This window comes from Papaver somniferum, chromosome 1 (genome assembly GCF_003573695.1).
Source record: "Papaver somniferum cultivar HN1 chromosome 1, ASM357369v1, whole genome shotgun sequence".
NCBI classification, from domain to species: domain Eukaryota; kingdom Viridiplantae; phylum Streptophyta; class Magnoliopsida; order Ranunculales; family Papaveraceae; genus Papaver; species Papaver somniferum.
In genome coordinates this window covers 47,984,233-48,000,621 of record NC_039358.1, presented here as the reverse complement: position 1 = coordinate 48,000,621, position 16,389 = coordinate 47,984,233, and the positions used below count along the sequence as shown (strand labels likewise).

General features: G+C 36.8%; 2 protein-coding genes across 2 annotated transcripts; both read left to right on the top strand.

The window, feature by feature from the left end:
- The first annotated feature begins 411 nt into the window (after positions 1–411).
- Positions 412–4,149, top strand: LOC113285582 (leucine-rich repeat receptor-like serine/threonine-protein kinase BAM1). Its single transcript, XM_026534418.1, has 2 exons — positions 412–3,215; positions 3,423–4,149. Exons 1-2 carry the CDS (start codon positions 587–589, stop codon positions 3,905–3,907), a joined length of 3,114 nt encoding a protein of 1,037 aa, XP_026390203.1. The 5' UTR covers positions 412–586; the 3' UTR covers positions 3,908–4,149.
- Positions 4,150–9,029: 4,880 nt separating this feature from the next.
- LOC113302715 (protein SRC2-like) lies at positions 9,030–9,946 on the top strand. The gene is made up of 3 exons (XM_026551680.1): positions 9,030–9,384; positions 9,426–9,769; positions 9,926–9,946. Exons 1-3 carry the CDS (start codon positions 9,030–9,032, stop codon positions 9,944–9,946), a joined length of 720 nt encoding a protein of 239 aa, XP_026407465.1.
- Positions 9,947–16,389: the final 6,443 nt, after the last annotated feature.

Genomic DNA, 16,389 nt, shown 5'->3' with positions numbered 1-16,389 from the left:
AAAAAAAAAAAAAAAAAAAAAAAAAAAAAGACTCATTTTCCAAATTCAAATGATTTTTTTCCTTACGAGGCATGCATGAAATTTAAATGAAATTCTTGCATCACACACATGCACATTTTAGGTAGGTAATCCACTAAACACCCCTTCCATTCTAGATTAGAAATCGTTAAAAAGTGTCGAGCAAAAAATTAAGGAAAAAAAGAAAATCTTTTTGTTAAAGCAGAAGTTGAAAAAGAAAATATTTTTCAATATCAATTTGTTTTCTTCTAATTTTCTTCTCATGTAGATATTCTTTTCAAAGTTAGAAACAAAGATACACAACCAAAATTTTCCTAATTAAAAAAAATAATAATAATAAAAAGGACAACATTATGATAGTAGTTAGGTTTAGGAGGACAGACAGAGAAGAGAATATACACATCTTATCAAACACTTCCCCTTCACTCACCTAACTAAGCAGCTTCACACACCTCTTCTTCAAACTTCAAAAAACTGCAAACCACTCCCCATCTCTCTCCACTGAATGACTCTACTCTACTCTTTCATCTGTACATAGATTCAATCAAACTCCAGAAATTAAACAAAAATGAGGTTACATCTTCTTCATCATCATCATCATCATCACCTTCTTCAGGTTTTGTTTCTCTTCTACATCATCATCACCAGCCAAATTACAGCAAAACAAACCCATTTACCAGAATTCCAAGCTTTAATTTCTATTAAAACATCTATCTCAGATGACCCAGAGAACTCATTATCAACCTGGAACATTTCTACAAAACACTGTACATGGACTGGTGTATCATGTGATTCTACTCATCATAGGGTTATTTCACTAGACATTTCTAATTATAATCTTACTGGGGTTTTGTCACCAGACATTGGGTTTCTTACAAACCTTGTGAATCTTACTGTTGCTGGTAACTCATTTTCTGGTCCAATACCTAGAGAAATCTCTCAAATTTCTGGTCTGAAACAGTTGAATCTCTCAAATAACATCTTCAATGGAAGTTTTCCTTCTGAGCTTTCTAGTTTACAGTACTTGGAAATACTAGATTTGTATAACAATAACATGTCTGGGTTGTTACCAGTCGGAGTTTCAGAGATGAAAAATCTCAAACATCTGCACTTTGGTGGCAACTATTTTGAAGGTAAAATCCCACCAGAATATGGAAGATTGGAGTCTCTTGAGTACTTGGCAGTTTCAGGGAACTCACTTAGTGGTGTTATCCCACCAGAGATTGGAAACTTAACAAAATTACAGCAACTGTATCTTGGTTATTACAATATGTATGAAGGAGGAATACCATCTGCAATTGGGAATCTCACTGATTTGGTTAGATTGGATATGGCTAACTGTGGGTTATCTGGTAGAATCCCACCAGAAATGGCAAAACTACAGAATCTTGATACATTATTTCTTCAAGTGAATGGGCTTTCAGGGGGGTTAACACCAGAGTTGGGGCAGCTAAAAAGCTTAAGATCTATGGATCTATCTAATAATGTTCTCTCTGGGGAAATTCCTCAAACATTTGCTGAGCTCAAGAATCTCACTCTACTGAATCTGTTTAGAAACAAATTACATGGTGCAATCCCTGACTTCATTGGAGATTTACCTGAGTTGGAAGTTCTACAGCTGTGGGAGAATAATTTCACCGGAAAAGTTCCTCAAACGCTTGGATTGAATGGGAAACTAGTCTTTCTTGATCTTTCTTCAAACAAACTCACTGGAAATCTTCCACCGGATTTGTGTTCAGGTAATCGTCTCGAAACTCTGATTGCTTTAGGGAATTTCTTCTTCGGATCAATTCCTAAGTCTCTTGGGAAATGCGAGTCGTTGAATCGTATTAGAATGGGGGAGAATTATCTTAATGGTTCAATTCCTGATGGGCTCTTAGGACTACCAAAGTTAGCTCAAGTTGAGTTACAAGATAATTATCTTACTGGAAAATTTCCAGAAATGTTTTCGAGTTCTGTAAATCTTGGACAAATTAGTTTGTCTAATAATAAGTTAACTGGGAATTTGCCATCTTCAATCGGAAATTTTAGTGGTGTTCAGAAGTTATTACTAGATGGGAATAGATTTTCTGGTGAAATTCCTTCTGATATTGGGAGATTGCAGCAGCTTTCAAAGATGGATTTCAGTAATAATAACTTCTCAGGCTCGATCACACCGGAAATCAGTCGATGTAAGTTGTTAACATTTGTTGATCTTAGTAGGAATCAACTTTCTGGTGAAATTCCAGGTGAAATTACTAGTATGAAGATTTTGAATTACTTGAATATATCTAGGAACCAGTTAATGGGCAATATACCTGTCAGCATTTCTAATATGCAGAGTTTAACTTCAGTTGATTTTTCGTATAATAATCTTTCGGGTTTAGTTCCTGGTACTGGTCAGTTTAGTTACTTCAATTCAACATCATTCATGGGTAATCCTAATCTCTGTGGTCCGTTTTTGGGTGCTTGTAAATCCGGGGTTTCGAATAGTACTGGCCATGCGAATTCGAAAGGTCCACTTTCAGCTACTATGAAGTTGTTTCTGGTGTTGGGGTTGCTTCTTTGTTCAATTGTATTTGCTGTTGCTGCTATTATTAAAGCCAGGTCTTTGAAGAAAGCAATTGAGTCTCGCTCATGGAAGTTTACAGCATTTCAAAGGTTGGAGTTCACTTGCGACGATATATTAGATGCTTTGAAAGAAGATAATATAATTGGAAAAGGAGGTGCTGGAATTGTGTATAAAGGAGGAATGCCAAATGGTGATCAAGTTGCTGTGAAAAGACTTTCTGTACTGAGTAGGTCAGGGTCTTCTCATGATCATGGTTTTAATGCAGAGATTCAGACTTTGGGTAGAATCAGACATCGTCATATCGTGAGGTTATTAGGATTTTGTTCGAACCATGAAACAAATCTTTTGGTTTATGAGTACATGCCTAATGGAAGTTTAGGTGAAGTTCTTCATGGCAAAAAAGGAGGTCACTTGCATTGGGATACTAGGTATAAAATTGCAGTTGAAGCTGCAAAAGGATTGTGTTATCTGCATCATGACTGCTCTCCTTCAATTCTTCATCGAGATGTCAAATCGAACAATATTCTTCTAGATTCCAACTTTGAAGCCCATGTTGCTGATTTTGGACTTGCTAAATTTCTTCAAGATTCTGGAACTTCTGAATGCATGTCTGCTATTGCCGGCTCATATGGGTACATTGCACCAGGTATGATTGTTAAATTCAGTACATACATTTTTTTATGTTTGTTATCATACTTGTGCAGGGTCTATTAGTTTCAAAATGAGATTTTATCAGGTTATGGTCATGTAGACTATTTTTACCAACCGGCACTTGCATCGCTCATTTTTGTGTACCCAGTACAGCTCTAGTTTAAACTTAAAGTCGAGTTTTACCTTTGTATTGAATTTGCAGAATATGCGTACACATTAAAAGTTGATGAGAAGAGTGATGTATACAGTTTCGGAGTAGTTTTATTAGAACTAGTGAGTGGTAGAAAACCAGTTGGTGAATTTGGAGATGGAGTTGATATTGTTCAGTGGGTTAGAAAAATGACAGATTCAAAAACAGAAGGAGTTTTAAAGATTCTTGATCCAAGACTGCCTTCAGTTCCCTTAAATGAAGTAATGCATGTGTTCTATGTTGCAATGCTTTGTGTGGAGGAACAAAGTATCGAGCGACCAACAATGAGAGAAGTTGTTCAGATTCTAACTGAGTTACCCAAACCAGCAACAACACCGAATTCATCAACACTATCTGAAGGACCATCAACTGTTACCGAATCCTCACCACCATTGTCTCCTGGAAATATCTGCGAAGAAATTGCTGGTGTTAAGAAAAGCACTAAAGATCAGTCATCATCCTCGTCGTCACCGCCAACCGATCTTCTTAGCATCTAATTGAGATCCAAAATGTGGATCGTTTTTTGTAAAAGAAATCCTAATGATAACTCTTGGGGTTCTTTTCAGTTTTTATCTTCTGTTATTATGAGTTTTTACTGTAGGTTGGCTTTCTTTGTCTTTTTGGGAGTTTCCTTTAGAGATAGGGGGTTGTGTATTGGTTATTAGTTAGTTTTCTTGTAAATCAATTGCCGGGGTTGGGTGTTCAATTTCTATATATAAGCTTTTTCAGTTGATCGCTTGCTCGTTGTTGCTGTATCGCTTACTACTATTCCTCTGCAGCCTCTGCTGCTCTGCAGAATGTCATAATATGTGCATCCTTGAGGCCTTGAGTTTTGTATCAGTGGCCGATTGCCTGGCCAAATTAGCTTTGAAGCTTTCAATGTGGCAAGCTTTCTTGGCTTGTCGTCGTGTGAAGGCTAGACAGATTTGTCTATCAAGGCTACTAGATAAGAAGAGAAAACCTAAAGTGATGTAACTTTTGAAAGAGCAGCCGAGCAGGTAATGTCTTTATCTTTCTAGTTGTACGCTAAGTCAAATGGAAGACACATTATAAATGGGCAACAACAACTACTTGTTTTAGGTAAGATCCATTGTTTTAGTGGCAATGAATGTTCCCTTTAAAAAACGTAAGATCACTCGGTGAGAGGGACCTATATATATATATATATATATATATAGTGATATGCATGATTGCGTATTCTGCAATGCATGTGGAAAACCCACCAGGGAAAGAGATTTGACTCAAGTTGCATGATTTAATAACTCGGCACAGTTGGTAAAAAAGCTGAAATAGGTGCAACAAGACCACGCTTCAATGCGGCGGATGAAAAATTACCGGGCAGTCGGCCTGACAAGTTACAACAAGCGATGGCGCAGTGGAAGCTCTAGCTTAAAACTCTAACTTTGCGTCACAATTTTGCAAATTTTGGGTCATGGAATTCCAGATGATGACTCTTCAACCTCTGATCAATGGAGTATGGGATTATCCAACTTAAGCTCTTGAAATGACCCATAAAAAGTGTTCTCAACAAGAAACTTTAGAAATCCTGCTGATATCAATCAAACCACAACCTACTACAGTGGATATGTAGAAATTAGTAACCTCCACTTTTTCTTTTCTTTTAAAGTTAAAGACAAAATGGACTCTGGTCCCTTTATTGTGTAGCCTGCTTTGTTCGTTAATGAAAAGAAGTATGAATTTGGCCCAGTCAAGAGACAACTTGCACATGTAGTTACTGTTTAGTAAAATCAGTTGCAGCATCACATCCTGGGCTGTGCACATTATTTTGTTAGTCACGTTGCATTATTGAGTTACAAAAATCTTGACCGACCAAAATGCCTGATCATGACCTGACGAGTCGAACATCCCCCCGCACAAAATGTCAAATTCTGATAATAATGTTCTCTACATAGGCCCGTAAAAATAAAAAATCACCTTGTGTGAAACTCAATAGTTATAAATTATCATCATAGGGGGAGAATCCGCAAGGAGGAAAAGCCACTATGAATTTGAATGCTAAAGGTCCCAAATTTTTAGTGGATCATACTGTTCGTAGTTGCCCTACTTTTGGGATTACACTTCAATTATGTATAGTGTAAAAAAAAAAAAATTTGATCAAAAAAAGATGAAGATAATGGAAATTTGGTTGTTGAAATGGTGATTGACAATTAGTTGAGAAATCTTTATTGTGCAAGGACCATTTAACAATCGCCCTTTCGTTTAGAAAGACAAGTTTTTTGGAAGTCAATAAAGCAAGCACTAAACTTAAGCTTTAGGCGTAAAGAGGTCTGGTTTGTACCGAGGTGGAGGATTTTTGTAAAGCTATTGACTTCATGGCAGGATGCAGGAGAACCATTCACCGTGAGCCAGTTTGAGATGGCGAGGTGCAGTAAAATATCAATAATGGGCCGCTTAATGCCTTGATGCAACCTTGCAGTTTAAGTTGCCCATTTTGTGCAATTTTGCATACATTTTAGCATGCTTTACATTCCATTTCTTCCCCACAATACAATTTCATCATCTGTCGGGGCTTTAGGATATGAATGTGAATATCCAGGCGGATAGTAGGCCAAAGTATGCTGATCCTCGAAAGAATTCCATCCTCCGCTGTCTTTGAACTTCTCTGGGAACGCTGCGATTTCTCTCACGTAGTTACTCCAGTTGCGCCTTTCACTGTTAACATAGTACTTCACCCCTGCAGAGTTCAGACCATGTTTTATGTTGGTGAGAAATTTCAAAGGAATTGAGCGGATCTCAAGCACATCACGCTTGTAGTCTCTAAATATGACTGTCAAGCAATTGTTTCGTGTTCAAGGCGTGCCAGGTTAACAATCTCGATTTCGTGTAGTGGAACCACAAAGAAAGGTGTTTCTGTAAGCACAACTAAGGCAGAATCTGTCAGGGCCAAGGTGGCTGGTTTATCATCCTTGGGAAACTTCCCATAAAATTCAAACTCATCTAGCCACTGAAATTTTACAGATTGAAAAGGTGCACTCCCGCTAGTCCACTGAGTTACTTGGACTTTGTGGACAAAGTTTTTCAAATCTTCATCACGGCGGCGGAATCCCACCTCTCCGAGGATTGGCTTAAAAAAGAATTGGATATCCTTTGCCTCCACATTCCCCACCATGATAGGGTGCTGCAAGTGGAATTGCAAGAGAGTCGGACCACCCCTTAGCCCAAGATGAAAGAAATAACCTCCTTCTACATTTGCATGCATGAAATCCACATGAAAATCCCTGGTTAAGTATCTGAACCCGTTTACATGCGCCTCAAGGGTTTCAAGACCTGTTTGTGGGAAATACTAATAAGTCCTACAAATAATATATTAGGATGAGTTTGGTCTAGTTGACTCGGTCAATTGTCTGTTTGGTCTTTTTTGAAAATATAAATTATAGTTTGGCTCTAGAAATTATTGTTTGGTCTTAGGGTGTACAATCCCACGCGGGATGACATCATGGATGATGTAATTTTCTTCTGGGAGTGACAGAAATAGCCTTTTAGATCCATATATTTAGACTTTATTAGCAAAAAAAAGAAATCATTTTTAGATTTCGTTTCTCTCTCCTAGATTTTCAGATATAGTTTTTCTTGTTCTTTATTTTTTTTCTCTCTGAAGATGAAGATGACGATGGTGTTGAAGATGAAAGATGATGATGATGATGAAACAATGAAGATTTGTATGTTCTTTTTCTTTTGTATTGATGTTGTTGCTGTTGAAGATGGTGGAGACGATGAAAACGAATTTGTGATAAACTTTTTTTGCATGTTTTTGTCTCTGGTGCTGCTGATGATGAAGAAGATGAAGATGATGATGAAGACGACGATGATTTTTCGTTTTTTCGTCATTTTTTGCTAATGCTGTTGTTGAAGATGAGGAAAAAGATGAAGATCTGCTGCTGCTGCTGTCAAAGAAGATGAAGATTGAAACGAAGATGATGAAGATGATTTTTGATGCTGCTGCTGTTGAAGACGACGAAGATGATGAAGATGATGATGTTGCAGTTCATGCCATAAATGAACTCTGTTTTTTAGGTTTTTATATGGAGTTCATTTCTGGAATGAACTCTGTTTTTTAGGTTTTTATATGGAGTTCATTTCTGGAATGAACTCTGGTTTGTACAGGTGATTTCTGAAAAAATAAGTAGAAATTAACAGGAGTTCATTTTGAAGAATGAACTGCTCCAAAAAAAATAAGTAGAAATTAACACGGAAGGGTACTTTTGTCCATTTAATATTTTTAAATAATTATGGACCAAACGGTAAAGGGGTTTTCCCAAAGGACCAAACTGACTTGGGACCACCTAAAAAAGGACCAAACGATATTTTTCCCGGGAAAGATTGAGACGTCAGTTAACCTAACAACCCACTGCTCCGTATGCATCTTCAGCTCCACAGGAATGCGATTATCTATCTTTCTTATACGTGTACTTATTGTCACAGATGTTCTCTCAGAACTATATGTTGTACTAGACTGATCCTCGCATCTCCTGGCAGTTGCTCCCCTTAACCAGTAAGCAAGTCTTTCCTGCGTAATCATACGCTCCTGTTCTTCCTCCTCTGAATCATTCGCCTCATGAAATTTCACAAGCGCGGGATAGGCTACATATGAGGGGTAACGAAGATTTCCAACTAGCGGCACTGAGAATTCATACTCCATTGAAAAGAGATGCTGCAAAATCTGCGTCAGGCACACAAATTAGCGTAAATAAATCACAAAAAAGTTATTGGTACTCGATCATGCATGTATACAAGTTATGAACATCTCAGAATACACAAAAATTAGGGATAATAAAGATAAAAGGACCCTGAAGTTCATGGAGAATCCGTAATCACACAGACATACCTAAGAGAAATACTTCCTCCGTCCCATTATTAGATGACCTATTTAGTTTAAAACTTTGTCCCATTATTAGTTGACCTATTTTTATTAAACAAGGGATTTTTCTAAAATTATCCTTTTGATAGATTATCGGTAGTATAAGAAATATGTATAATTTGATATCCATAATTATATTCGTTGCGTAGGTGTTTTAAAATGCTTTTCAATGATATAAAGTTTACGAAAATCCATGATATAGTTTGAGAGATAAATCAATTCTAAATTTTACAAATTATTATCATAAGGATATAATTATAAAAAATGCTCCTTTTCATTTTTTACCTTAAAAATTGTGCAAACTTGAACTAGGTCATCTAATAGTGGGATGGATGGAGTATGATCTTATGTGTCTCGCCTCTTGTCTTCTGGCTCTCGACAGACAATTGTTTCTTACTTGCTCCTTTGTGCGAACAAGACCACTCCTCGAACTTCGCAAGGCTGCTTTTATATGCAGCTGCATGCAAATATATGGCAAGATGCCAATCGAAGCTACTAGTATTCCACTTTCCATAAAAGAATAGAATTCCGGCCGGCTCCCGATTCCACAATCTTTCCGCGTTGCCAAAAACTTAACAAGTCTCAGAAAAAGGAAATCCGGTTGACGTCGAAGGTTCCACCTGAATTTCGCCTCTTCCCTATATATATATTATCCCTCAGTACCCTTCCCTTTCATTATCGTTCAGTTACGCAGTTAAGTCTCGCTTTTGTATCTCTCAAGGAAGTTTTCAGTAATCATCATGGCATACAGACGATTAGAGGTAACGATAATCTCAGCAAGAGACATCAAAGATGTAAATCTATTCACAGAGATGGATGTTTATGTGCTCGCATCAATCGGTGGTGATCCAAGTACGCAAAAGAAAACACCAGTACATTACTGCGGTGGGAAAAACCCATGTTGGGATTTTACAACGAGTTTCTCGCTTGATGAATCACTAGCGAAACACAACCGACTGGTTCTAATATTGCAACTCAAATCTAAGAAGAGAATTGGTGCTGATCGTCATGTTGGTGTGGTTCATGTACCAGTTAAAGACCTTCTTGATAATCCTGGAACTAAATTTGTTTCTTATCAGGTTAGAATTAAGAACGGTAAATTTAAAGGGAATTGAATTTCTCTTACAAATATGAAGAGAAGAAGGTGTCCCAACCGGCAAATGTGTATGCAGCCGCCCACGTACCGGAGTCGTCACCGGCGTATAGAATGGGAGAGCCTGTTATGGCGTATCCTGCTGTGGTGTGTTCGAGTGTGCCGTATCCACCATCTGGATCAGGAGTACCGTATCAAGCACAAGGAGGGCCGTATCCACCACCATCGGTTGGGTATCCTACTGCTGGATATGGGAATGGACAACCACAACCGCCAATTGGGCATCCACCTCAACAGCTTGGATACGGGTATCCGCCACAACAACAGCCTGGGTATGGGTACCCGCCTCAAGGTGGGCACGGTGGACACCCGCAGCAACCTCCTATGGTGATGAAATAAAATGAGAGGCATGGGCATGGGGATGGATTTGGGTGCTGGATTATTCGGTGGACTTTTGATTGGTGATATTATTTCTGATGTTGGTGACTATGCTGGTGGCTTTGATTTTTAATGTTAATGTTAAAGTTTATTGTTTCTCTCCAGCTTGCTAAGAGTGTGATTTGAAAGATTGTTACTTGTGCATTTTGCTCTCTTAAAACACAAACCAAAGTTCACGTGCATCTCTCTGACTTCTCAGGCCATTAAAATCAACAAAAACAAATACCATGATTAGAATTTTGGCAAATATATGCTTGCATTTTTGGGGGAGCATTTTCATCTAAGAATGAGAGTGGAACACAATATTGATGAAAAATTGTTGTTTGGTTGAAAATTTTAAATCTTCGACTTTTCATTATAATGAATATGTAATGACACACAAGTAGGCCTTTACCGAGGATATGTATCTCAATTTTCGCTCCATGTAGCGCCAATCCCATTGTGCTCCTTTGATGGCAAGAATCGAAATAAATATTAAAAACAGTTGTTCCTTTTGCTCGTGTTAAAGTAGGACAGAATCCCGAATCTATCGAGTTTTTGGATTTGTTTTTTTTTCCGAGTGTGCAATGTTTGTAGGAGACTTTGTCATATATAAGAGTGAAAACGCGTGGGTCTAATAACCACACCCAATATTTCGCTTAGCAATCTGTATGGACTAACTCTAATATATTTCAAGAGAATCAACTAGACAGTCAGACTCAATCTTAAGAAAAGTATATCCAAGAGTTATATCTCTGTTTCTCAATGTAATCAGCAAATCAAACAGATAGAAATCCGTGAGCCTGATTATTATAAGAAACAACTTGGACGGTATCAAAAACCAATATCCAAGTGTCAATCAATTTAATCTGTGATATTTCAATTATATAGAAATATAATGCGGAAAAGAAATAACACAGACACCAGAAGTTTTGTTAACGAGGAAACCGCAAATGCAGAAAAACCCTGGGACCTAGTCCAGATTTGAACACCACACTGTATTAAGCCGCTACAGACACTAGCCTACTCCAAGTTAACTTCAGACTGGAATGTAGTTGAGCCCTAACCAATCTCACACTGATCAAGGTACAGTCGCGTTCCTTATGCCTCTAGAACGACGCCAGATTCTGGCACTTGATTCCCTTAACTGATATCACCCACAACTAAGAGTTGCTATGACCCAAAGTCGAAGACTTGATAAACCAATCTGTCTCACACAGAAAAGTCTATTGAATAGATAAATCTGTCTCTCATAGATATACCTATGAGTTTTGTTCCATTTTTTGATAAATCAAGGTGAACAAGAACCAATTGATACACCAGACTTATATTCCCAAAGAACAACCTAGTAATATCAATCACCTCACAATAATCTTAATCGTATGGTAGAGAAACAAGATATTGTCGAATCACAAACGATGAGACGAAGATGTTTGTGACTACTTTTTATCTTGCCTATCGGAGATTACATCTCGAGAAAGTCTTAGAGAAGAAAGTACTCAATCATGATAAAAAACAACAAGATCAGAACACGCAACTACAGAGAAATAGTTGGGTCTGGCTTCACATTCCCAATGAAGTCTTTAAGTCGTTAACCTACTGGGTTTTGGAAAAACCTAAGGTTAAAGGAGAATCGACTCTAGTCGCAACTAGTATCATACAGGAGGTGTGGGGATTAGGTTTCCCAGTTGCTAGAATTCTCCCGTATATAGTCTTCAAATCAGGGTTTGCAATCAATATTACGTTGGTAACAAAGCATTCAATATTCACCGTTATATGAAAACCTGATTAGACTCAAGCTAATATCTTTCAACCGTTAGATCGAACTTAGCTTATTACACAAAAATGAAAAGTGACTTTATTTAGATATGAGTAACCGTACCTAAACATGTACACCTTTGTTGGCTCAACAATAGTTAACTGAAGTTAGCCATATGAACACTTTCATATCAACCTTATTCATCTTAACCGTAACTAGTTCAAATGACTCAAATGAAACTAGTTCTAGAGTTGTTCAATTGTTTATATTCTCATACAATTATACAAGACACAATTGAAGAAAAATCGATTTTGATTCACTCGAATCAATTCATGAACATTATAGCCACGGTTTGCAAAAGATTGCATTCCTTATTATATAAATGTATTAGTTCATGAACAAAATGATTTTAGAACATAACCTACTCAAGTACGCATACGAGTACGCATACCTAAGTGGCCGGACTAAGTTTGGGTTCGCCAGTATGCGAACGGGTACACATACCTTCCAAACTCAGTTGAATTTCCGGAACTTGAAGCTCACGCCAGTATGCATACCGATATGCATACTAAGTTCCCGGACTTTCATTAACCAACCAGTACGCATACGGGTATGCATACTATGGTTCCCGGACTTGGAATAACTTGCAACAGTTAGCATACAAGTACGCATACTGTGCTATATCCAATCACGGTTATTTGTTCTAAACTCCCATTTCAATCATTGAAATATTCTTAGAAGACGACAATAGTTGTCTCACACAAACTATTAGCTTCAAAGAAATTTTCAAGTGATCGAATGATCAATACGAAACATTCCGAGTCTACATCAAATGACTGTCTCACACAAATCATGTAAGATGTTACAAGGCACATGATCATCTTTTGACTTTCGTCAAGAATATAAAATGAACTTGGTTAAAGCGAAAGCTTACCAACACATATTTCGAGAAATATGTAAGCGAGTTAAACTCAGCTCGAAATATCAAATGTGTATAATCGAAGTCTATATAGCTATACGACTTTTGTATCAAATAGGAGATAGAGTAGATATACTTTTGAGTGATAGATGAGTTCAAGTCTCCATATACCTTTTTTTGATGAAATTCCACAAGCTCTCCTTAGTAGTTCTCCGTCTTCAATCGATGAACGTCGTGAAGTCAAAAGCTCAACTACACTTTCTATCCTAATCCGAGACTTATCTATAAGTAGACTAGAAATCAAGACTTATAGTTTTGGTAACTAAACTTGACAAACAAGCTTGATATAGCAACGCTTGCGAGTTCGGCCGTGCAGTGCTCTAACAAAGAGATTTGAGCTCTTAGAAACAACTTGGCTCTAAAAGGCGTCTATGATACCAGTCCAGGTTCGATTCTGAGGATGAAACTGAGAGGTGGGCTTCTTATTATAATGAAGGAGTATAATGATGTAATGGACTCTCCGTTAAGGCATGAATCTCCAAACACTGAATTGTAACCCATGATATTTTTGTGTATGCCTTATCGAATAGCTCACAGTTGGAAGTGTCGGTAGAAAAACCGTGGCAAATTAGAAATTCATTAAAAGAAACTTAAGGCGTTAGTATCCATGGTTACAGTAGCAGTAAAGACGTATAATATGGAGGATGTAGAGCGACTCTAAATGTTAGATTTATCCATTCATAATTTTTTATTAGTACAAAGGGAAGGGATAGATTCCCTATTAACATCACAAGTAAAATGTTTTTCTTTTTTAGTTAAGTATCTACAAATGCATTGCCCGACCTGTGAACAAAGGAAAAACTTTGAAAATCAGAATAAGAATTAACAATCTAACAAGTTGCTTCCTAAATAGCCTTGCATTGCCAAGAGATGGGAGTTCATATCTCATTCAGATTATTTGTTAATTTTATGCAGTCTCCCTCTATGCTGAAATTAATAAAATTCTTATCCATTCCCCACTGCGTCGCATACTCTTAAGGATTTGTTGATGACGGTGGTTCAAATTTTCCATTTTCAAAGTCTCCTACATCATCTCTTAACACTAGACCAAATCCATAGGGTTTTTCCTTACATATCCAAGATGCATCTACATTTATTTTATTATTCGTTCTAGTTGGTAATTTCCTGAAACAATCAATTTTATGCTTGGTTAGAGGTAGAGGATATGGGAATATCCTCATAATCCAATGCTCTCCCTTAACGACTTATCAAAAAATTTCAAATAATGTTTTTCAGATTAAGAATACGAGTCTTTTGCAAGACGTGGTAAATGAAAAAAATTCTTCTATGATTTTGAAATCATTAAAAAATATAATTATATAAAGGACATATACAAACCTTCTGCAATCTCTTGTATTATGAGATCCTCACTGTTTATGAAGAGCTCCAACCAATCATTTACCTTATCACAATCCTTAACCAAACTCTTCAAAAACCATTCTTCATCATTTTCTGTCTCAACCAAAATCTCGGCATTTACGTCATCATCATAATCTTAGAGAGCTCAATTAGTTCTTTGAAGCAATCAATTTGGTTTATTTTTTTTATTATCACATCTTCACATCATCATCAGAATCAAGTCACCCTCCAAGAAATTTTTCTTCGGTGCAGATGCTAGGATCGGTAATCAATGTCAGTTTCCTCCGAAGAAATAATTAGTTCTACTACTTTCAAACCAACCGGTATTTCCAATCCATATATTATTCATCACTTTATTATGCGTTTTAATACGTTACACCGTTTAGAACAATGGTTTCATTATACCCAGGCTCCACCTTCTGAATAGGAGAATGATCGTTGTTATCATAAGGAGTTGGAATAATTTTATAATTGCTACAAGGACTTTCTAAAGGTGAACACCTTCAGATTCATCAAATCAACTATTCGTTATGTTTTGGGACAATTTTTTTTTATATTCATCCTTAATTTTATCCATGCGACTCCTTAAACTATCCATAGTACTTCAAAGATATTAGAATGTATCATCCTGATTATGGATTTTCTCATCCATCTTTTGGTTTCTCTCTTTCATCCATTGATATTCTCAATCTAATTTAGCTCTGCTAGACTACGCGAGTTATGATTAGAAACATAACTATCCTCTCATATTTATGATTGTTCACCTACATCCTCACTATAAGTGGGTTGGTATACATGGTAGTAACCATAAGGATCAGTAGGATATTGATTATAACTAAAGGATTGATCGTGATAATACCTTAACTTGGTATAGTTGGAAGTTGTCGTAGGATTGCGATTGAAAACCATATTGATTAGTGTTGTAATTTGTTTGACCTTGTTCCCCATACATGATACCTCCACAAGAAGTCATGATTACTCACAAGTAAAACGGAAAATCTAGTAGCACGTAAAAAATGAAACTCTAATAACAAAAACAAACTCGATAATACTTACAACCCGTTTTCAGAATTTGATGTCGAATACCTTCAACAAGTTATTAACACCAAGAAACTATGAAAACACTAAACGAAAATGTGAAAATATCCTACTCTATTAAAACAAGCTAAAAAGTAAATAAAAATCAATTAGCGAATGCTTCCCGACATCGGCGCAAAAAATTGATGTGTGTCATAAGTGCAACAATATACTTAGATATTTTCCACTAATATATCAGTACTAGGGATCGTTCTCACAAATATAATTGATATGCTATTTAAAATAAAAAAAACGGAAGGGGAATGGATTATTGACTAAAAATACTAAGAAGAAAAGATGATTGGGGACTCATTCGCCTTTACCAAACATGAACCCAATTAGTATACTTATCCATCATTCGTCGGAACTATTTATCACCAACTTTATTTATCCCAAAAATTCCTTGTATCGCTAGATAAAAAGTACGCTTAGTTACTGGATTTTATCTTTCTGAGCCACCAGGAAGTACGCTCTCAAGGTGGAACTCAATCGCACATTTTAGCGGTTATGAAAATGCGGCGGTCTAACAACCACACCCAACAATTCGTTTGGCAATCTGAGAGGACTTACTCCAATACACTTTCTAGAGAATCAACTAGACAGTCATACTCAATCTAGAATAAAGTATATCAAAGAGTTTAATATCTCTAAATCTTAATTCAATCCGCAAGCAGCAAATAGAAATCTGCGAGCCTGATTGAATATAAGAGGAGTTACTTGAACGGTACCAAAGACCAATGTTCAAGTGTCAATCAATGTAAATCAACAACCAAAGGTTGGATATTCTAATTGATTGATCTTAACGCACAACCTGTGATATTTCAATTATATAACAAAATATAATGCGGAAAAGAAATAACACAGACACCAGAATTTTGTTAACGAGGAAACCGCAAATGCAGAAAAACCCCAAGACCTAGTCCAGACTGAACACCACACTTTATTAGGCCGCTACAGACACTATCCTACTACCAATTAACTTCGGACTGGACTGTAGTTTAACCGTAATCAATTTCACACTGATTCAAGGTACAGTTGGGCTCCTTACGTCTCTAATCCCAGCAGGATATTACGCACTTGATTCCCTTAGCTGATCTCACCCACAACTAAGAGTTGCTACGACCCAAAGTCGAAGACTTGATAGACAAATACGTCTCACATAGAAAAGTCTATAGTATTGAATAAATTTATCTCCCACAGAAATACCCAAGAGTTTTTGTTCCGTCTTTTGATAAATCAAGGTGAACAGGAACCAATTGATAAACCGGACTTATATTCCCGAAGAACAACCTAGTATTATCAATCACCTCACAATAAACTTAATCGACTAGCGAAACAAGTTATTGTGGAATTACAGACGATGAGACGAAGTTTGTTTGTGATTACTTTTCTATCTTGCCTATCGAAGATATAAAA

What these genes read in the sequence shown, in the direction of transcription:
- LOC113285582 (XM_026534418.1), top strand. Translation starts at nt 587, where the DNA reads ATGAGGTTACATCTTCTTCATCATCATCATCATCATCACCTTCTTCAG. An exon ending in ATATGGGTACATTGCACCAG is followed by an intron (nt 3,216 to 3,422) that starts GTATGATTGTTA and finishes TTGAATTTGCAG; the next exon opens with AATATGCGTACACATTAAAA.
- LOC113302715 (XM_026551680.1), top strand. Translation starts at nt 9,030, where the DNA reads ATGGCATACAGACGATTAGAGGTAACGATAATCTCAGCAAGAGACATC. An exon ending in TCAGGTTAGAATTAAGAACG is followed by an intron (nt 9,385 to 9,425) that starts GTAAATTTAAAG and finishes ACAAATATGAAG; the next exon opens with AGAAGAAGGTGTCCCAACCG. An exon ending in ACCCGCAGCAACCTCCTATG is followed by an intron (nt 9,770 to 9,925) that starts GTGATGAAATAA and finishes GTTTCTCTCCAG; the next exon opens with CTTGCTAAGAGTGTGATTTG.